At 44.7% G+C, this 22,744-nt stretch overlaps 1 protein-coding gene across 2 annotated transcripts in view; it reads right to left on the bottom strand.

The window, feature by feature from the left end:
* Window positions 1-781: 781 nt before the first annotated feature.
* Window positions 782-22,744, bottom strand: part of gse1 (Gse1 coiled-coil protein) — a 180,727-nt gene continuing 158,764 nt past the window's right edge. The window contains exons 4-17 of one of the 2 annotated variants that reach the window (XM_039794038.1): window positions 19,584-19,792; window positions 14,536-14,702; window positions 14,050-14,250; window positions 12,250-12,417; window positions 11,781-12,133; window positions 10,227-10,557; window positions 8,076-8,713; window positions 7,800-7,912; window positions 7,430-7,700; window positions 6,103-6,216; window positions 5,538-5,912; window positions 4,640-4,978; window positions 3,645-3,748; window positions 782-2,761 (exon numbers count right to left, since the gene is read on the bottom strand). In XM_039794038.1, the coding sequence (XP_039649972.1) occupies window positions 2,621-2,761; window positions 3,645-3,748; window positions 4,640-4,978; window positions 5,538-5,912; window positions 6,103-6,216; window positions 7,430-7,700; window positions 7,800-7,912; window positions 8,076-8,713; window positions 10,227-10,557; window positions 11,781-12,133; window positions 12,250-12,417; window positions 14,050-14,250; window positions 14,536-14,702; window positions 19,584-19,792 (3,524 nt within the window). In that variant the 3' untranslated portion in view covers window positions 782-2,620. The remainder of the gene's footprint in view (window positions 2,762-3,644; window positions 3,749-4,639; window positions 4,979-5,537; window positions 5,913-6,102; window positions 6,217-7,429; window positions 7,701-7,799; window positions 7,913-8,075; window positions 8,714-10,226; window positions 10,558-11,780; window positions 12,134-12,249; window positions 12,418-14,049; window positions 14,251-14,535; window positions 14,703-19,583; window positions 19,793-22,744) is intronic. The other variant, XM_039794039.1, reaches the window with a different exon arrangement.

Genomic DNA, 22,744 nt, shown 5'->3' on the forward strand with positions numbered 1-22,744 from the left:
GGGTGGAAGTAAGCCCAAAGTCTAACCGAGACCCACACAATTTTAATCTAAAACCAGTGACACGTTAATACTGACAGTTTTTTCTATGATTTTAGCGTTCTACCCTCCCATGAAGTTCCCCATCTACCCACAAACAGACAAAGGTTGATGTTTTAACATTTTTGAAATATTTTATTTTCTTTTTTGTCTGAAATCACAGCCATATATTCATAAATACCTAATTACTACATTCAACAAAGAATATATTACATTACAATGAATTCAAACAAGTACATTTTAAAAACAGGATTTCACAGCATCTAGACATCCTCCACTGAGTAATGGGGCTATTGCATGGGCGTGCATGGGTTTGAGACACAGGGCTGGGCTGGGTAAGGGGCTCACTGTAGTGCACCTCCCTCCCCAGGTCATTGGCAGCCTACCTCAGCATTCCTATTCTGCTCTGTAAAAATGACAGACTACATTCTGTATCCACCTGTTCCTCTGAACTGGTTTGGGCCTCATTAATTTATAAAAAAAGGTGTCATGAATAAACTGGTTTTCGGAGATGCATTTAGACAAAGGAATTGTGTGTCTGTTCTTGGCATGCACATATTTGAAAGGTGTGAGACATACAGTAGACACTTGAATGTAAAGTCCCTGATCACTGGTGTTATGTGTAGAATGTCACATGGACTGCAACTCATTCACATGCTCCCAAATTCTTGAGGCACTTATGAATAATATACTGTATGTAGGGGGGTAGCTGTGCTTCAGTCTTTATAAATTAACTTTCTGCACATTTTCAGTTAACTTCGTATTTTTTATTACTTTGAAATAGTGAAATCCCCCACTCTTTTTACACCCACTGTCCCACTGCCATAGCTTGTTCAGCCCCTTTTAAATTCTAAACAATGATCTCTGCACCCCTTTGCTGGCCTTTGGGGTCTTCAATTGCACATACAACCAAACGCTGAGGCAACAGGAGTTACGGGGTAGAAAGTCAGTGTTAAACGTTTGGCTGAATCTCAGGCCAGAGCTGACGAGGAGGACGAATTGCAGGCCGAGGTTGTAAACGGGTAGGAGGCCAGGTAAATCAATAATCATTTTAGATGTACTAGGAATGCCCAGTTTGCATCTACTTTTTGTGTTGTTGGCAACTTTGGATTGTGGAAGTCCTAAAAAGGGGTGAATGCAGATAGGAGATGAGTGGGGCCAAAGGTATTCAGAAGTGAAATTCTGGTTTGAATGTTTGGCTACCTAATTTCAATTTAAGATGAAGAAGCCAAAATGCTACTTTTTTTATTTTTTATTTTGGCACTGTGTCCTCACTGTAATGTGTCATGACTGCTGATAAGGGCTTGTAAGGCGTAACATTATGCAAACCGTCATTGTTGGAGTCCAATGCTATATAATGTCATACAAAGTGAAGTGAAAGGTCCAATGGTAGGATAAAGCATCAAGAACCTGGCTGCTTAAGAGACTCTTCATGTCTTTACAAAATAATCAAGTATTGTTTCTGTATGACAATATCACAAGCTAACTAGTCATGCCGGCAGCTGTGAAGCTGACCAGAGGATTCGATGGGCATTAAAACAGAGAGACACATGTTGCTGTGAAGGAAGGGGGATGAGAGGGCGGGAGCCATGGCTCAGGACCTCTAAGCAAGCTTTGCTGAGCTCAGACGCCAGATGAGGTGGTTGTGGCGGTGTCGGGAGAGAGTAAGAGGAGGAGTGTGTCCTGTTCTCTCTCTTACTCTGTTACATGTCTCAAAATGAGCTGTTCTGGCCAGCAGCAGTACAAACACTAAAAGCAAGGCTTTCTTTTCCAACCCAAAAAAGCATAAACATATAAAAATGGCAGGCTTTTTCTTTAAAAGAACAATGATTAAAGTAATAAAAACATACAAAATTCTTTTAAGTCTTCATATTATATACAATACAAGGCTGAAGCACCTTTTAAAATTCTTATTCTCAAATTTTCTATTTCGAAATAAAACATTTCCTTAATTCTTTCCAAAAATGTGCATTTTCTAACTTCTTCCCTAATTTGAACAGTTCTTTGTTGTAACGCAGTACCACCAGGTAGTTCTTCAGCTTTTATTCTTAAGTGCATTTCCAGTTCAAAAGCTCACGTGGCCACTGTGATCAAATCAGTCCCGACTGGCCAGAAGCTTTTGGAGCGTTCAAGTCTCTTGACACCCCTCCTGGGGTAGCTGCTCCCTCATTGGCAGGATTGTCTGTGTAGCTGTGGCGGTGAGGGACGCAGGGACTGAACAATAGAGCAGCGGGCGACTGAAGAATGTGTGACAAGTATGTGCATGTGTGTATTTGTGTTGATCTTCAGGTACTCCTGCCCCATGCTCTCTGGGTTGGCTACATTGGCACACGTTAGTGGCTCGTGGCACAGTCCCTGGCTGGCCACAATCCAAAGACTGCCTGTCCTTCACTGTATGGTCCTGTCTCCTGTGCATTCATCTAGCATACATCCATTCACTCAATTCATTCATTCATCTTATCTAGCCAGCCATATTCTCCTCTGTGGAGCCATGTGGACCAGACCATGAAAAATAAACTCTGGGTGTTAGTCTGAAAGGAGAGGTGGCCGGGGGCCTGGCGGCCATCAGGTTGGCGTATTGGGGTCACCTTGGAGGGTAGCCCTTGTAATGGCTCCCTCTCGGCCAGTGTGTCTGTGGCAGTGTCAAACACTTCCTGAAGTGCTCCAGCTCAGCTTGTAGCTTCTCCCTTTCAACTGCCAGCTTCTGTCTCTGGGACATCATCTCCTACAGACCAGGGTGGAAGAGAAGGAAGACAGATAAAATATAAGTTAGATAGTCAGTATAACTGAAAATCACAACAATGTTAATTGTCAGGGATTTCAGTTGCATGGCATCAATGCAAGGGTGGGGGGAAATAAAGGAGAAACTACAATGTGAGAACAATAAAGAATACGGTGCTGTCATTCAAGTCACGAACTGTATGAGATATTTTATCAATCTTCAAGAGCGAAAGCATCTACTTCAAGGATTACAGAGGTGTATCTAATTTATACTCAAAGAAGTATGTGTGGAGAAAGGAAATGTGTAGCAGGAAGATATCATAGACTGTTAATATTAATGGACAACGCATCCGGTTCGGCGAAGTGCTGCAAATGCGGAAGTGCCTTAAACCTGCATTCTATCTGAATTCCAGCAGGGGGCGACACGTACGGTTGCAAAAGGAGGTCGGGTTTCTGTAGAAGTCTATGAGAAAGTGATCCACTTCTCACTTGATTTATTACCTCAGTAAACATTTTCATAATGAGTTTATGGTCTCAATCGCTAGTTCTAAGTCTTCTGCAACACAGAATGATGTTCATTTTTTGAATTATGGTCTTGTTGATTTTAAAATCGGCGATAAAGCAGGGGGGTGTTTTAGGGCGTGGCTATGATGTGATTGCCAGTGAAAGTGTGTAACGTAACGTAGCGTGTAAGCAGCTCCTCCCTCTGCGCCCGTAACGGCAAACTCGACGACTGATAGCAGATCTCCACAAACCAATGGGTGACGTCACACATGCGCTGTCCATTAATAGGCAGTCTATGGTAGGTATTGGTATAAGAGTTTGGGCTTAGAGATGATGTCAAGTGTGTTAGAAGGCACAATAAGTGGCGTGTGCATACAGCTTACCCCCATGCTATGAGACAGCTGTTCAGCAGTCAGACTGAGGTTGTAATTCTGAGCTTCTAGTCTTCGACACTGGCTCTGCAACACTTGTCGCTCCAAACTTTGCTCTAGAGGACAATGCCGAATGAGAGAAAATAGGGAAGAAAAAAAAACAAATGAGTTGGGGGTTAGAGAAAAAAAACAGTGCAGTGAACATTGACATCTTTGCAGATTCCAGACCATGTGCTACAGCAAATACTACAAGGCTAACGAAATGACCTAAAATCAAAATCACGATTAATTGCACATTTTACCTAACGATAATAAAAAAAACATTTTTGTCCTCATAGTTCATTGGCAAGGTTAGTACTCTAAATAGGCTCAAATATTGAACGGGAGATATTTTTTCGAATTCAAAAGTGCTTATTTTTGTTATTTTAAAATAATTGAAGGAAACGCATAAAGCGGGAACTATTACGGCTATTTATTGAAAGTGTATAAAATTGAAATGAAAGCACACATTGCTTGAAATGAAAATGTCGATAACAGCTTCAGACTTCAATATCGATACATTTTCGATGAATCGTCCAGCCCTACACTGAAGTTTCTTCAGATGCATATGTCTAGGATTACAGCAACGTTGTGTGCTTTAAAAGGCTCAGATTGATCAGATGCCTATTCAACTTCTGTTGACTAAATCTCTGGCCGTCCTGATCACACATTTATTTGCACATAACTGAATTGTGTAGAGGAAGGGTGAATACTGCCCTCTAGTGACGAGAGAACACTATGACAACTGTTAAATATCAAGTCTATTCATTTGTATTGATTTCCATCACCAAACAATTTGTGATTGTACACTACTGCTTTAAGGTGATTCCTACACTAAATTATGAACCCATAAAATGGGGGTTATGAAACCCACATATCATATGGGGCAGAAGAGCCATAAAATAGCCAAGTTATGAGATTTTAAACAGCATCAGTATAATCACAGCATGTTCTCTGTAGCTGCTTACCTTCAACATATTCCTGATAAGCTTCAAATATAGATTCAATCCCCTGCCACTTGGAAGGAGGAGCCTCCTCTTCCTCCTCATCCTCTTCCTCCTCAGAGTCCTCTGGACCGGACAGGTCCTCCCTCGTCCCTGAGGCCTCCCGGTTTAGGGCTACAGAGAAGTGCTGCCCGTTGGGCTGAGGGTGAGCATGTGAGAGCGGATGGGGAAATGAATGTGCATTGGAGTGAGATTGTGAATGTGAATGCGGCGGCCGGCCCGGGGCGCTCTGAAGCTCGGGAATGTTGTAGTGTACAGAGGACTCCTGGAGGTGGGACGACTCCGACATCGCCATGGCTCCACCTGAAGGACAAGATGGGAGAGAGAGGAGGTTTTGTCGTATCTCATCAATTGTTTATTCATTTCAATGGTGGTGAAAAGGTTAGTTGATTAATCTAGGGATACAAATAACGATTATTTCCATTATTGGTTAATCTTCTGCTGATCATTTTTGCAAATAATTAATCAATCCTGTGGTCTATAAAATGTCAAAAAAAAGTTGTGAAAAATGTCCATCACAATTTCTAAGAGGCCAAGGTGACGTCTTTAAATTGCCAGTACAAAATCAAAAGATATTCAATTTACTGTCATAGAAGCCCAAGAAACAATTTTGAAGTGGTTCATCTATCTGCAAAAATACCAAACATTTGCTCATTTGAATGTGAAGATTTGCTGCTTTTTAGGTTTTGGACTGTTGGTTGGACAGCCTATCATTTGAAGGCATCACCCCAGGAAATTTTGATGGCTATTTTTCATAATTTCCAGATGTTTTCTGACTAAATGATTTATTGATTTACTAGAAAAAATAATGTTCCTGGCAGACCTGCCTTATTGCTGAAATGTGGTCTCCCGTACGGCTTACCTTTATGTTTCTGCAGAGCCTTCTGAGTGGACTGAAGCACAGATTCATGGAACTGCTGGGCAAATTCCTCCGGGGTGAAGCTGTCCCAGGGCTTGGTGCGTCCGTTGACGCTGTGAGGGCCCTCTTTAGCCTGCAGGGGGAGTGGGGGCCGCAAGCTGTTCAGCAGGCTGGAGGTCTTCTTAGAGACTGGTCCCTCACTGGGCCCCCGGGCCTTGTCTGGGTAGACAGCTGGAGAAGGGGGTTCCTTTGGTCTTAATGTCTCCCCAAGGGGTTTAGGATGACCATTGGGGGATGCTGGGCAATGTGAGGAGGGGCTATGCGGTCTGACACTGTGGTGGCCTTCTGATTCAGAGGAAGGCTGGGCAAATGCAGAATCTGGAATCATTTGAACATGTGTTAGTCATGATGAGGTCAAGATCCACATTACTACAGATGGAACGCAGCAATTAGAAACTGTGGTTAATTTAGATGCCTCTACTTCATACAAATAAACAAATACTGCACTATCCTACTCTTTTAGGGATGAGAAAGTGTGTATGATTATGTTTATTAGCATGTGTCTCACCAGAAATCTGTGCTGGAGGGCTCTTACACAGTGGATAAGGGGCATGTCTGATGGTATCCAAGGTTACGCTCTTTTCTTTAATGGCCTGAAGCAGCTCCACTACCCTTTCATTATCTAAGAGACAGAGACAATAAGTTAGTCCTCTCTATATGTATCTCACTCACAATTTCATAAGCATCTATTTCTCCAAGCGCACGCGTGTGTGTGTGTGTGTTAAAAAGGAGGTTGAGTGTGACCCGACAGCGTGGGAGGCACTGTGCTGCCATCTGTAGGCAAACAGTAAATCAAGAGGATTAGACTAGGATCACTGTAAACCCACTGCTGCCATTCCCAATTCCTTGTCAGTGTGTGTGTGTGTGTGTGTGTGTGTGTGTGTGTGTGTGTGTGTGTGTGTGTGTGTGCGCGCGCGCGCGCGTATGTGTGTGTGTACGTGTGTGCATGAGTTCGCGTTTGTGTATAACTGCAAGTGTCTACAAACAGAACCTTGCCACAAGTCCATCTTTCTACCTAGGGCAGTGTAAAGCATTACATACATTATGCATACATTGTTGAATATATGCTGCATAATATACAGGGGTTTGAGGTTAGCATGATCATTGTTTGACCCCTTTATGAGTTCCTTCAAGGCTTAGTCAACATGTTAATGAGATCGCAGTGCATGTAAAGCAGGCAGAGCTCAGCTAAAGTGAAGCGTCAGCGAGTTAAAAAGCAGACTGAGAATGACTACTACTTTCTAAAAGCTAAATGAGCATGCAATCAGTCTTCTTCTTAACTCTGCTGAAATGAGATGTCAAAGAGAAGAGACATAAGAGTGATGGATGGGGGATGTTTCTATGGCATGTAAAAGGCACTGGGTCACTTCTGTAGTGGTTTCTAACTAGCTTGCTGAGCCACACTCATGTGTGCTCTTCTATGCCTTGCGATAATGTTCAAGTATTTATCAATGTCAGTAAAAAAGATTTCCTTCACTTAATTCTGATATTTTACCATTGAAGGCAGTTAGCGTCCTTGGCACACCAATTATTTACTTCTTTACTAAACAAAAAGGGAGCCATAGTTTATTTCATTAAGAATATCTAAGAGGCAGTTACGCACAGTTAAGTCTTCCACTAATTAACGTAGTTTTTGAAACATACAGTAATTAAAGAAAACCGTTTGTAAGCAACAAAAGACTGATATAAAGAGTTAGACAGAATCACCCAATATATATTTATTACCAGGTTTTTTTTTTAGAGCAGTTACAAACATCAAGTAAATCAAAAGTGTGGGATGGAGTATCTGCTCCATACATTGGGCTTAATCAGCGTATTATTATATATTCCCTTACCTCTCCTCTGCTGTATAGTGACATGGGACAGTCTGAATGTGGTGAGGAACCGCTTCTTATCCTCCAGCTCTGGTGCTCGGTCCATTTCCTCAGGGGTGAAGCGTGTGCTAAGTTGGGGAGGAGGCGGAGGAGGAGAGCGTTTCGAGTGCGAGACAGGGGGTGAGGGGCTGCGCTCTCTGAGCCTCCTCCGCCTTTTCCTTCTTTTCTGCTGCACCAACTCATCTCGCCGGCCCACCGTGGTCAGGCCAAACGCTCCCAGGAAGTCCAGTTTCTGTGCAGAGAGGGAAAAAAATAAAATCTTGTAGTGCAATGTTTTGTCATGAGTGCTTGTGGAAAGCACAGAAAGCGTATGTGTTGGCAGGTGTTTTACCTCTGTGGAGTCATCCAGTTTGAGTGGGGGCTGCTCTGCTACTCTCCTGAGATGGGCTCTCACCTCCTCCTCATCACTCTCATCATACGAGTCATCCAGCTCATAGTAGTAACCTGCAGCAAGCAAAGAGGTCAGTACTGACACCCCACTTTTAAATAATCTAATAAAAAAGACTGAAACAGACATCAATCAAGATATAGTCTTTGATTATTCAAAGCCTGTTAAGAGTGCATGTGATCAGGGGTAGTGCAACAGTATGTCTATGGTGAGTAGTACCTTTCTCCCTGGCCTCCCTTCTTCTCTTCTCCTCCAGGTCCAGCTTGCTGACGGGCCTTCGGTGCTGCTGAAGGAATTCGTCATAGATCAGCATTGTGTCTGGACCCATCCCCAGTGTGGCTACCTGTCCCATCCCTGGGCCGGGGACCATTTCTAGCCCTTGTCCTTGTCTACTGTGTCCCGGGTATCCCTGGAGGCTCTTTAGTCCAGAATTGCTTTTCATGGCTCCCTCCAGTTCATACTGGCTAGACAGGGACAATGATGCCCTCTGCTGGCTGAAGAAAGACTGGGTAGATTTCTCCAGATCAGCAAGGAATGTGCTGGGTTCTGGCAGGCCCGGAGGACCTCTCAGTGGGGGATACTTCTCCATTGCTCCCCCTTCTCTCCTTCGGGCTCCGTCTTCATATTTGGAGGGCCCTGGGGGCAGCCGACTGAGCTCATAGTGTCCCATCCCTGAGGGCTCGTGGTTACGTCTGGACTCTGAGGTGGTTTCTATAAGAGATGCAGGGTTCCACAGGGTGGTGGGAGGGTGGTGTTCACGTGGTGGCTGAGGAGGTTTGGGGGAGATGAGGGGTGGAGGTGCGCCTAAGTGAGGGTGGAGGTCCCGGCTTCCTGGTTCATGGTGATTTGGTATGGATCTGTAGAGATACAATGGAACAGGTGTCATGTTTATTTGTTAGAAATACTGTACAACACCCATATCTCCTCTGAAATGGATCAATAGTGTTTTCCAATCACCCCATGCAACGCAGAGACACACCATAGTGCTTATATGCCCAGCCTATTTCCCTTGATCCCTGTCAGAATGTCTGTGGGTTTGTGCGGCAAAGCAGTGTTATCAAGCTCAGACAGAGTAGCCCAGAGCAGAGTGAGGATGTGGCCAAGGCACACAATGTCCTCCAGATGCACAGGCCTGTTTTTGATCTGTTAGGTCCTTGTAGTGTGGCATGCATGCACACATGGGCCCACACAGACACAGACACACAGACACACACACACACACACACACACCACACACACACACACACACACACACACACACACACACACACACACACACACACACACACACACACACACACTAAGGAAGAGGCCAGGAGAAATATTTATCCTGACTGACAGGCAGGCAATGAGAAAAAGATTGACATAGGGTGGGTAAGAGAATGCTGATTGTTAGATAAGGGATCACAGTCAATTATATTAGAGAGAGAAGAAGAATGTATACGTAAAGGGGGAACAAGGGTGAAAAGAGATAGCATGGTGGCAAAAGTGAGGAAGAAAGAAAGGCAGATGGCTGATGGACACTTTCTCGAGCATCTTTCCAAATCAAACCTGGCAGGAGCACACACTGCATGACCAGTCAAATTATCTATGCCTCCCTGTTTCTGTTTGCGTGTCTGTCTATGTGTGTGAGTGAGTAAATGTTTGTTATCTGCAATCTGCAGCCTGTGAGCTGTGATTCTGAGATTATACCCTAGGGTTACTAATAGCAGACGTGTGTATCGCTTCTGTCCTACCAGTTCAGCATTAACTACAGCCTCACTTTTGAATCACACACAACAACACAAACACAGGCACAGTAACAAAGGAGGGTAAGCAGGGGGCTTACGCTGTGCAAGGTTGAGAGGATTAGAGAATTAGCCTTTGTGTATCTTAGCAGTCCTACTCACTGCCTGTTTGAAACCTCTACCCACTACTCATGAAACGGCAGTCATCAGGACCCCACTTTACACATACATCAACACCTAAACTGCCTGTTTGCCTACATGTCAGACCTGGGAGGAAGCATGGACAGAAATAGAATAGATGTGATACTTCTGACAGGGTTTATCTTTTTTCCAGTCCTGCCTGAAAAAAAAACTTCTAAATCCTGCCAGCTTCTGAGGCTTCAGAACACAGGCACAACTGTCCCTACAAGGCTAGCAGAGACAGACAGCCAAACACCCCAAAAATAGTGTTTGCACTGAAAACATGCATGCGCTCTCAGAGCAGACAACTGCTTGTCTCTATCAAACAACCTAGGCATAACAACTCAAACAAAAAAAATCAATTGCCAAGTCATGTGGAAATAAATACCACCATGGCATGTGGTTAAAAACTGTAAGTGGGTTTGAATGTTCTGTACATGGTGGCTGGACTGCAATGTCTCACCTGTGTGAGTCTGTCCTGTGTTCTGGTGCGTCAGCTGGCCGGCCCAAGTCCAAGTGCTGCTCCAGAACCTGCTGGCGGAATTCGGACACCTGGTACTGACGATCCTCTTTCTCCTGCCGCAGCTTACGTTGCCGCGCCAACCACCTCTCCTCCTCATTTGCCCTCTGAGCGATCATTGAGGCAGAGAGCCCCGTCCCTACAGCGCTGGACCCTATATAGAGGCCGTGGCCTGAGATTAGACCAGGGATGGGATGATGTGATTGGACCATTGAAGAGTGGAGTCCTGGTGGGACTGGTTTGGGAGCTGGAGGGGTGGGCTCTTTGGTTTTATCTACAGAGGGAGAAAGGTCAGTGTAAACATTTTTGATATTAAGGCAGCAACTAATGATTATTTTCATTTGATGATAATTTCCTAATTCAAGGGTTATTAGTTTAGTCTTTAAAAATGTCAAAAAATAGTGAAAAATGTCCATGTCACATGACAAGAGTACAATGTGATGACTTCAAATTGCTTGTTTTGTCTGACTAACAGTCCAACGTAGGAAAACTTTTTTGCACACCTCTTTTGTCGTACAGGTGCGTAGGATATGATCAAAAGTAGCAGATCAGAAGCTTAGAGAAAGTCCCGCAAACTGACCTTTACGCAAGCAATAATTTATTTAGAAAAATACGTTTCGGTCTTAGACCTTCATCAGGTACCTGATGAAGGTCGAAACGTTGTATTTTTCTAAATAAATTATTGTCTGACTAACAGTCCGAAACCCCAAAAATAATAAGGGCCCTATTTTAACGGCGTGAAGCGCATGGCGCAGGTGCATTTAGTGTCCAAATCCACTTTTGCTAGTTTGACGGCGGAAAAAAGGTTCCGTAGATAGACGCGGTTCAAAAGGGTTGTACTTAGTGTCTTCATTAATTCATAGGTGTGTTTTGGGCAGCACACAAACGTGTGCTGCTGCGCTTCCCTGTGTATGTGTGTAACAAGCATAGTGTGCACGCGCTGTGCACGAGCCTAGGCTTTTGACTAATTTGCTGTTAAAATAACAATGAAATGCTGCGCTATTGACTTTAGACCAGGTTTTTGTTTGTCAATGGCGCGATCACTTCCCGCTGCCTCAAGATAGCAATATGCCAAGAATTCACCTGAACACACCTCCCTGTAAGACCAGCACGCCCATGGGTGCAAAGATGGGCATTTGCTATTTTAACGACGCGGGCGCTGGACGGGAAATTGACTACTGCGTCGGTCTTAAACTAGCAAAGACACTTGCGTTGGGCTTTGCGCTGTTCTGCGCCAGGTGCAAGGTAGGGCCCTAAGTTTGTAAGGAACCACTGAGTTTTTAAGCAAATAGCTTAAGAAATGACTGAATGCATAACTGGTTATCATCAATTGTTGTAATAATAATTTAATATTATTACAACTATAATTTTTTGACTCATTCATTAATCAACTAATTGTTTTCGGCTCTAGCTGATATGAAGTGTTTATAGGGACACGTGTTTATAGGCAGTATGATTGTAGCTTAAGGAAGCTACAGGGGCAGCACAGACACATACCAGCCCGATTAGGGGTGAGTCTCTCAGGCTTGGTTCGGTCTTCCTGCCCCCTCATGGCATGAAGCTCAGCCAGATAGTGGCTCTCCATGGCCTTGGACGCTTGCAGCTCCTTCTCCCTCAGTGCTCTCTCCTTCTGCCTCTCCAGTTCCTTCTCCCTTTCTCTCTCCCTCTCTCGCTCTCTTTCCCGCTCGCGCTCTCTCTCCCTCTCCAGCTCCTTCTCCCGCTCTCTCTCCCGCTCTCGTTCTCTCTCCCGCTCTTTCTCTCTCTCCGCCTCACGCTCTCTCTCTTTTTCGCGCTCCCGTTCTCGTTCACGCTCCCTCTCTCTCTGCCGCAGCTCATCCTCCAGCTGAAGCCTTAAAAGAAGAAAGAAGATGTCAGTGAAATCCGAAAGAAATCACGGCATACTGCTAAGATCTATTGTATGCATGCACTTGTGACTGTACATAGGCGTGAATTAAGGGGACTTTACCTTTCAGACTGCAGTGCTGACAGTGAGGGGTGCGTGAAGTCTCCAGGGTAGCGGACCCCAGGTAGGTGCATGTGAACAGCAGAGGGATGGATGGGAGGTAATGCTCCCCCTCCTGGCAGCTGATAGAAAGGTGACCTCAAAGCAGAGAGGCAGAAAGGGTCATCCATCCTGGGAGAGAAGGATTGCAATAAAAAAAAAGAGAGAAGTCAGTCTCTCCGTGTGACAGTGTAGCATTCACTTTCATTAACCTGTGCACCTTCATCTCCCAAAGAAGAGACATCACAGGGTCTTCCATCTTTTAAGAAAGCAGCAGTGTCTGTCAGCTAACCTCAATCACCACACAGCAGCAAGCGAGAGACTGTGCTGTGTGTTGATGCACAACTGTGTGTTTTTGTGTATGTGTGTGACATCCACTGCTCATCCCCTCATTAAATCCATTACAGCGCAGTGTGTGATGGGCGCTGCAGTCCTCTGATCTTGCTAGGTTGACAGACCAGGGGCACGCAGCCTGTGTGATAGCCCAAAGCAAGCAAGGTCCTTCTCAACACACACACAGTCGACATGATCATACAAAGTATACATTTAAAATGAATGTATTTTTTATTTATTTTTTTAAACATTAGGCATAGATTTTCTGCTGCTGGCGTTTTCTCTGTATGATCACTGGGCTGTCTCTCCAATAATTAACTTTAGAAAGTACCTAAAACACAAACAATGTTATGAGAGAATGGACAAACCACAGTAGTGAGCAGGATACGTCTTATCTCAGATGCATTAACAGCTCAAGGATTCCTTTATGGTAATTTCCCACAAAGCATGCATGAAGAAGCTCCAGATACAGTATATATAGAGATAAGTGGCAAAACTAGCCGTGGCTCTCTGTTGGATGTTCATATTTTATTCATAGGCATAACCTAGCTCGGGTAAAGACAAGGAAAGTGGGTCTTGCTATTAACTGGCTTGGTTTAAGACGCTTTAAAATAAATACAACTCGTTCATTAATAAAGCAAATACAGAGTTCTGTTTGTCTAATACTGCAGAAAATATGAGGTACCCATGGAAAAACTGTCAAATAAGTGTAAAGCTTCTCCTTGATTTATGAAGAACTGCACTGTAATTTAGCAAGCAATAAAGCATCATTACAGCAGCTCTGAGGGTAGTAAATGACATTACTGCAGCCTTTGGCAATCAACAATGATGTATATTTATTTTTTAATCAATCTCTTAAAAGCATATTGACACAGCTGTCCAGGATATTTTCAAACAGAGAATTCTTAGCAGCAGCCTGTCAGATACAATATACAGTATACAGCTGTAATTTAGGACTGAGTGCATCCATATGATAAACTCTGCTATGGGTTGCAAAGAGGTACCCCAGTGTTCAGTGCAAGGATGCAATTGTTTAAAGTGATACTCTGTGATCTTTGTTTTAACAGACCTCCGACCCTGTCCACGATGATAGAGCGAGTATGGTTATTTTATATCTGTTATTTGTATTCTGTTACTTTGCTTTTTGTTTACCTGGAACCTGCTTTTTTCATTTGTACTGCCATCTGTCTAAGTCACATCTCTCTTCAACTCAACTCAACTCTCTCTCCCCCCCAGTTTAATAAATATACAAATAAAGAGTATCAATATTTTACCTCTGGTAACATGAATTCAAGGTCAGCTATACACTAATGTGTTTACTGCTGAGACGAAGCATATACTTAGTTCAGTCATATGCAGTGGTTTGCACAATTTGCTCTCTGAGGAAAAGGGTGCCAAGTCAACCAAACAAATGAGAATGGAGAGGCTTACCTGTATGGTGTGAAGGAGGGGTGGGGCAGGTAGCTGGGGTGGTAGTAGGCAGCTGCAGCGGCTGCAGCGGCGGGGTCCAGGCCTAAGGGCAAAGAGGGCATACGGAGGGCATCCTCGGTCGTGGCATAGGGCCGGAAACCACGGAGGTACTCTTCTGGTACATGACCAGGGGGGACTGCATTAGGCAACTGTCTGGGCAGACTGAAGATAGGAGAGGGGGTAGGGGCACAATAGAGCAAAGCTATGGTTAGTTTGATTTGTATGTGTCCACTGTTGTACATGTATACATACTCTATAAAACTAATTGTTTCTCAGCACCAACGGCAACAAGACAAATGTTTGTCATTTGTTGTAGCTGCTTATTCCAGTGAGTATAATATACCCAGGAATTATTGATCATATACTTATAATAATGCATGTAGAAACGTCCTTTTAAATTGAAAACATGAAAACTCCTCAAATCTAGAGACACAGTGTGGGACTCACTTGAGGGGCTGGAAACGGGAATCCTGCATGACAGCACCGGGGGTGAGACCAAAGGCATAGGGGTTTCCCAGGAGGTGGGCAGGGACTGAGGGGCCACCCTTTTCCTGTGGGAGGCTCCCCTCTGCACCCAGACGTTCTCTGCTGGCCCCACGAGGCCCTGAGTCAGCCTGGAGAGAGATACACAGAGAGAGTCTAAGTCATTGTTCGTGAAGACCTGTGACCGTCACGGTTGTCAATGCTCATGGAGCCCATCCTGTGAGGGAAAGAATAGGCCTGTTTATGGTGAAGCTGCCTCCCTCATTCTCTCTTTGTACCTCAGGCACTTTATTCACTTTCTCACACAAACCACCTCCCTGTAAAAATGGAAGGATCAACATTTCTCTGAGGGGGATATATGATCAAACTGGAGCAAGTAGGCAGAGACTGGTAGAAAAACAGCTTCACTGCTTTGCTCTAATTGTAAACAAGAGATGTCATCCTCATGATTGTAACCTCAATATTGAGGTAACGGTAGATGTGCAACAGCAGTAATTCTAGAGAGATGATGACTTGGATCTCAGCAAAGTGTGTGTGTGTGTGTGTGTGTATACATAACTTAAACACTAACATCTAAGAAGACAACAAAGTCCAAAAAGCAACATCCCTCTGCCTCTGTTTCTCTTCTATTTCTTCCCTCTTTTCTTTCACCTCCCTCTCACCCTTTGGCAGCAAGCCTGGTCTCACTTATCCAATACCACAACAAACACACACACACACACACACACACACACACACACACACACACACACACACACACACACACACACACACACACACACACACACACACACACACACACACACACACACACACACACACACACACACACACACTCAGCAGGCACATACACCGTTTCAGAGCTACAAAGACATCCTGCTGTGGGAGTGGGAGTGCATTTTCTGAAGATTTGGTTTCCCTATGCCTACAAATGCAATAGCAGAACAGAGAAACTTACAACCCTTGTAAGTTGTACAAGGAAATTGTTTATGGAGGGATATACAGTCAAGGAGGATTTTCACAGGTAGGGTGGAACAGTTATCTCATCTCCCACAAACCGAGAATTCAAGTTGAAGTTGGCAAGGGAACAACTAGGAAAAACAGAAAGAAGGAAGAAAGGGAATATAGAGATAAAGACATTGAGAGGAGAAGGCAGTTCTTGCCCCACTAAATTAACCTCTGGGCTCCCTGGGATTAGAGAGACCTTACAGCAGCACTGTCCTCTCTCTCACTACTGCCTCTGATAAAATAAATCCAATTTAAGGAGCCATTACCTACACGTCCTGGTCTGCAGCCACTGACCCAGGCTGACACTGATGCGCTAACATCCAATCTTAAACGGCTCTAATGTTTAGACTCCCCCTTTGTTTCTAAGCCGCCCCCACGTTGCAGTAGTTTAATGTTACGGTTTTCTCCTTGTTGTTTGTTGCGCTTCACTAAACTGTAAGACACTCTACTCCCTCAGACCACCTCCTGGCCCCTAAAAACCCTTTACGCCACTTCCATCCTTTCAAAGCTTTATGAGCACAAAGAGATGGTAGACGTTCCCTCCCAATCAGCAGCCGACTGGAAAAGAGGTTCATATATGTCAATAGAGGTCAATATCAGATTGTAGCTTGGGAACCACAAGATGCCCGGGCTCTCTGTTTGCTCCCTCTCCTTTTTTTCACAAAGTATCTTCTTCTTTATCTGCCTCCTTGTCCGACACTACCAATAGCTGATGGGTGGCTGTCTGGAAGTCTTATTTAAAAGCTCTTATGGTATATGTGGGAGACAAGAGGACACACATTTATTTTCTTAACCCACATGAACTTGCAGATGAAGTCATGCGCACACAGTGTGCATTTCTCCAGTCCATCCCCTCCTGAGCATCATAATGACGTACTGCTGCTGGTACATATTACTGGTTAGCGATGCCTCACTTTCTATCACACTGTCTGTCAATCAATTTTAATCAATTGTTATACTCACACTGATGACAGCTTTGCTAACCAAGTGATCAGTGTTTAGCAAAGCTGTCATCATTGCTTGACTAACACCACTGATAGTACAGTGTGTTGTGTAGGGCTGGGTGATTAGCCCTAAAATAATATCACAATTTCTCAGGATATAAATAGAACAACAAAGTGCAGATTTAAACAGTTGCCAAATTAACAGGCAATTATGTCATCAAGTCAGAATATTTCCATTATCACAATATTTTTTTTTATATCATGATAAAAATTATACCGGTATTATTATGAACGATATGATATGGAACACCACTATTGTTGTTTTATGTGTGAGGAGCAGACCCAAGTAGCACCTTTGTCTCAATCTGTGCCCCACCTTAACCACAAATCAAGTCGGACCAAATAATTCTTTCTGGTTAAACCAAACAACACTCCACTGACCACCTTTGATGGCATTACACCACAAGACTCATGCACAGTCTGTTTATAATCTATTTATATGTGGTGTTTTCTATCTGGTATTCATCTGGTGACCAGAAGTTGGTATGAATCAAATGTGGTTTGAACCTGTGTTCAATATCCTGCATCATACACAGAGTTTGTGTGTGACAGGGGCATGGTTTCATAATCATGGCTATGACTCAATAACTGTCAATTGGTGCAATTGCCAGACACAAATTACCACTAAAATTGAATCAACTGTTTCTTTCCAACAAATTTCACTGAAAATCCCATCATCAGAGGATGGAACATAGATGCCTGTAAAACAACAAAGCATGGTGGTTCTGCTGCAATTTCACAACTGACTAGCTTCCGCTTCCTGCTTTTACAATTAATAGTGTCACTGAAAACCAGCAAGTCCCTCATACACGTAATATGATCAACCCGTTTGTAAATGACAATGTATACAATGTGTATATATATCAGCACCTGGAAAAAGCACATACACCACACAGATAGAACCTTCCATTCCCATTAGAGAAGCACCTTAGTCACTCAGGCAACTACACATCATCACCAGCACCGTGCCATATACAAAGTACAGAGCACAAATACAAGCACTCAGATTCAAAGAAACATCCATTAACAGCCATCTTCCTCTGTGCGAGCCAGGCCCCTGTAACCCCCACTGAGGGTGGGAGACCCTGCGCATTGTAGAGCGCTCGTTTACGCCTCTCAGATGGAGCCATGAATCCAAATTGCCAATTAAAAAGCAATTACAGGCAGCAGCGGGAGCAGACTCCTGCAGTCATTAAAGCAAAATGCCAACGCACCAAGCCCTCCCTCCCTCCTTCACTGCCTTGTCTATCAGCCCCCTTTGAAAGACAGACTCAGCCAGAGAGACACCAATCAACCATTCTGACACACAGAACAGGACACACACAACACAGCAACAAACATGCTTTTCTTGGACGCTCTACAGGGGATCCAGAGATCTCTGTATGCAACTATTTTCTCTGTATTTATCCTTCCTCTATCAGACTCTCCATTTGTCTTCAAATCTTCATTTCTAGTTGTTTGTGTGATTGGTATGGTTGTGTTGCATTCTTCCTGATCAGTGATTAGCAAAGGAAGCAAAGCTCCAGACAGTATCATCTTTGTTTAAGAGGGACATTTTGATGACGTGGATGTGTGTCCTTTACGGCCCCGTGGCTCTTTGTGAACACAAAGTTATATGTGCTCGCTGAGGCGGCACCGCGGAAATAGGGGAGATGTTATGACGCCAGCTTTCGTGACGCATCCCCGCTGCTGCCCACCTGACCTCTACCCCCAACCCCTTGTCCACATCACCTCCCTTAACCTCCTCATTCTTTGGCTGGGTGGCCCCACGCTGCTGGAGGTACCACAAATCTAGTGACACACACACACACACACACACACACACACACACACACACACACACACACACACACACACACACACACACACACACACACACACACACACACACACACACACACACACACACACACACACACACACACACACACACACACACACACACACACACAGCTTCTGTCCTGTTTCATTCTTTTCCTGCTCTTTAAAACTTCCTATGCTGAAGGAATGGTAAAAAGGGGAGCGCTCGTCTGTCTTTCCAGCCCCTCCCAGGTCTGGTTGACCCTTGAACTGCGGAAGGTCCATTCCGTAAAAGCTATGGCGACAGAGGGTGAGGGTCAGGGGGGTTTGGCCAGGGGAGAGGACAATAGCCTAAATGCTACCACACATTGCTGTCTGGCTGACCTCCTCACTCAACCTTCGCTATACCCCTTCCCTCTTTCTCTTCAGGGAACTGTCAAAGTGTCTCAGAGAGTTTCCGCATGTTGCAGATTGCTGTTTGTAAATGTGCACTTGGCCTCGAAAATTAGCCGTAAGCTGAGATAAGAAGGCTTAAAGCAAGGCCATAATCCATAATCCACTCCTTATCAAAGCAAGCAGCTCTCCCTCGCTCTCCCTCTTTCTCTCTCCCCGACTACGTAACAGAGTGGATGTCAGGGTGACGAGGCGGTGGATGCACTTGACTGCTTGAGTTAAGAGGGTGTGGTTGGAGGTGGGGATGGGGAGCCTGGGCGGCAAGGCTGGGGACCCGGGAGGGCTAAGTGGGAGGGGGGCTGGAGGGGCACAGATGTTAGCTGCCGTTGAGGCTGTCACCTCGACGTCCCAGTAGCAGCTGGCATTGTTTAACGCATGGAGCCGTGGGGGGAGGGGGGGTTTAGTTGATGTGGTGGTCAGGGAGGGTATTGAGCGAAGCTGACATTCATAGACCTGCCAGCTATGTCACATGTATGTCAAATACGCAGTGCCACACTATGGGTTAAAGGCCATCTACAAAATCCATTAATCCCTTGAGAGCTTGTCTGTGTGCTCGCTTGTACTGGCAAGCACACTGAACATTTTTGTTGTTTCAAGAAAAAGAAAAAGAAAAAGGAAAAGAAAGAAAAGACACTGGAAGAATCTGAGCCTTCAGAAAGAGCAACTGAAAGAATAAAAAAGGGAAGTAAGAAAAAGGAAGAGAGCAAGCTCAAGGTCAGAGTGATGGGTGTTTGATTGGGGTTTTACCTGACGTCCCTCGCTCCTCCAGAGGCCGTTGCTAGTCTTTGTTGGAGCAATGGTGACTACAGGTGGAGTGTTTGGCACACTGTGGCCCGCTGGGGGGACCAGGACAGGCCCTGGACCAAGGGGACCCCTCTTGGGTGTACTGACTGGAGAGCTGTGGTTGGTGGCCGGGGAGGACACTGGAGAGGACTCACTGCTAATGGAGGATGCAGCTGGAGAAAGACAGAGACAAATGCCATGAGTACAGTGAAAGAAAAAACATAAGACAAGCTAAACGTCTGTGATTTGTTCTATTAATAAAAAGGCTTTAAAAAGTTTAACAACAGTATGATCCTGTAGCTCCTTCACTAAGGCATAAAAGGGGGTTGCAGAACTATAATAGCAACAAATAACATGTACACACACTCACACAAACGCAGAGGGTCAGATGGATGGCCCTAGGCCCCTATTATGATGTGACAGTGATCAGGATGAGCAGCCCTGACGGACGGACGGACGGACGGACGGACGGACGGACACACACACACACACACACACACACACACACACACACACACACACACACACACACACACACACACACACACACACACACACACCTCATTTGTAAAGATGGACATAACATGTATTTTATGCTTTTTCTTACCGTATAAACAGAAAATATTTAGGTGAATTATTGGTTTGAAAAAAAATAGATTCTTGGGAAAGAATCAATTTTAAAAGTCAACGCAAAAAAAAAAAAAAAAAAAAAAATCACATACACTTATACAATTTACACTTAAAGAGCACACTGCTTGGGAGTAAACAGGCTAACAGCCATACTGAATGTATATACGGTCAGTGGTGCTTGCAGCTACACACCGAACTCTCCCCTTCATCGCACACACACACAGCAGGTGGTAAAAAGCTGGCCCAATGAGCTTCTCTGCTGCACTGTAGCTGTGCCACATTAACAAAGCCCTCCAGGGAAACCCTGTAGCACAGGGTCACGGTCTGGTCACATGCCTTGCTTTCCACCCATCTCGCTTTCTCTAGTTCCAAAGCTCTTAAATAATATGCTCACATTCACATATGTTTATTACTGCGATTTCATCTTTCAAACCATACATCTTTACCTCCCCCATATAGGCTACACCTTCCGTTTTTCTCAACTGTGTCCAATGTCTCGTCGCTTTTGTCTTTTTTTATTCCTTTGTCTTCCCTTCTTCTCTTTATTTCTCTTATGTTTTAACCTGTGTGATGTCTCTACATTTCCTCTCATTTCCTCTCTTCTTCCCTCTTCTCCTGACAGTGCAGTGTGCTGCATGTGTCCTCCGCTCAGAGTGAGCGCAGCATTACACAGTCAAACTGGGTCACAACCCTCTCAATGGGACACACACTTCGGCGCAGCAGCAAGGACAGCACGAGATGTGCGCTTATGTGTGTACATGTGCCGGTAGTGTGCTTTTGTGCATAAAACGTGCTTACATGCAACTACAGCAGCTGAAACCTCGGGCCACTTTCAGGATTACTTCTTCTCCAATTATCACCATCAGAACAAGAACCACAGATCTCTTACCCAACCACCATTTCTTCCCTGCTTCAGTTTCCGTGGCAACATAACCTAAGACGTCAGCTTATGGTAGGTGCGGTCAGGATATTGACTGATTTTAAACACCTCATTCTAACTAATACCACTAAATAATGGAAAGGATCGATAATGGCAGTGAGGTGACGGTCTAGAAAAAAATCTGAAAATCTATGTGAGTGGTGTGGGGGGGTGGGGGGGTGTGAGGAAAAGGTGGTGATGAGGCGTTTGAGGTGAGACAAAATGATAGGAGATAGGAAGTGATTGGGGAAAGAAAAACAGCAAGTCAGAGTGTAAAAGAGGCGCAAGGTGAGGCGAGATATGGAGAGGAAAGCAGAGAGATAAGGGGTGCAGATGGGTGAGTGGGTGGCAGGGACAGGGTGGAGGATATTGAGGGGGGAGGCATATCTTGTCTGCACAATGGCAATTAGTGGCCTAATCCTCCCCCCCTCACCTCGGAGAGCCATTACTCTCCTGTGCAAGACTAAGCCAATCAATAGCAGCCCACTCAGCCTGGGGAATGGAGCTACACTTAATACAGCTCTAGTGTCACATCCTATTCACTCACCAGACACATAGACACACACACATAGACACACACACACACACACACTCTCTCTCTCTCTCTCTCTCTCTCTGTCTCTCTCTCGCTCTCTCTCTCTAAACATGCATACACAAGGATGGGGGAACAAATAAGGCTGGAGGGAGGGAACAGGCAGAGAGGAGAGTACTGCTAAGCAACAGACCTCTACTCCATCTATTTCTCTCAGCCCCCTCTCTTCCCATCTCCTCCTCTTCCTCCTCCTTTTCCATGTAGAGGCAAAGCAGACTGGAGAAGAGGCAGGGCAGACTAAATAATTAAGATCAGGAAAAGCAGGTGAGGGGTAGAAGGAAATAAAAGAGACAAGTGCCGTCTACCAATAGCTTCATTCTCTTTTTGCAGCGTGCAGAATCAGTGTTCACATCTAGGCACCCTTCCTTGCCATGTATACACCCACAAAAAAATACAAACAGCTATTATTCCTCTATCATACCCTAATCCTCATTAACAACATCCCACACACTTCTTCGTCCCTCCCTCACACATGATAGTGGCATCGGATAGGAAAATAATTTAATATATAAGCCTTTGTGATTGGCACCAAGCTGGTGTCAATTTGGCCATATGCTCCTCCCCTTCCATCTATACAGAAAGATGGCCATACATGCTGGTCCTGTAGGGAGCTAGAAGGGGCAGAGCGAAGCACAGCCTTCATCTCCAAGGTCTAAAATAGGCTCATCAGCTCTAAACCTGCACTTTATTAGCTGTACTGATTGTCACTTTCTTGGTGTTTACGGAGTGTGTGTGTGTGTGTGTGTGTGTGTGTTTGTGTGTGTGTCTGTATGTGGTGATGGGGTTAGGAGGGGGGGCTCAGAGAGAGAGAGACAGGGACAGAAAAGGTAGAGACCAAAAGAAAAAAAGAGAAAGAAAGCAAGCGCAGTCTCGGTCCCAAGCTGTGTGTGATTAATGTGAAGCTCCTTTCTCTATCGCCTCATCTATTACCAGTCCCACTCTCCCAGACTGCCTCCACACTTGACCGCTCAAGCTGAGCCCCAC

The sequence above is a fragment of the Perca fluviatilis genome, chromosome 3 (assembly GCF_010015445.1).
Source record: "Perca fluviatilis chromosome 3, GENO_Pfluv_1.0, whole genome shotgun sequence".
NCBI lineage: Eukaryota > Metazoa > Chordata > Actinopteri > Perciformes > Percidae > Perca > Perca fluviatilis.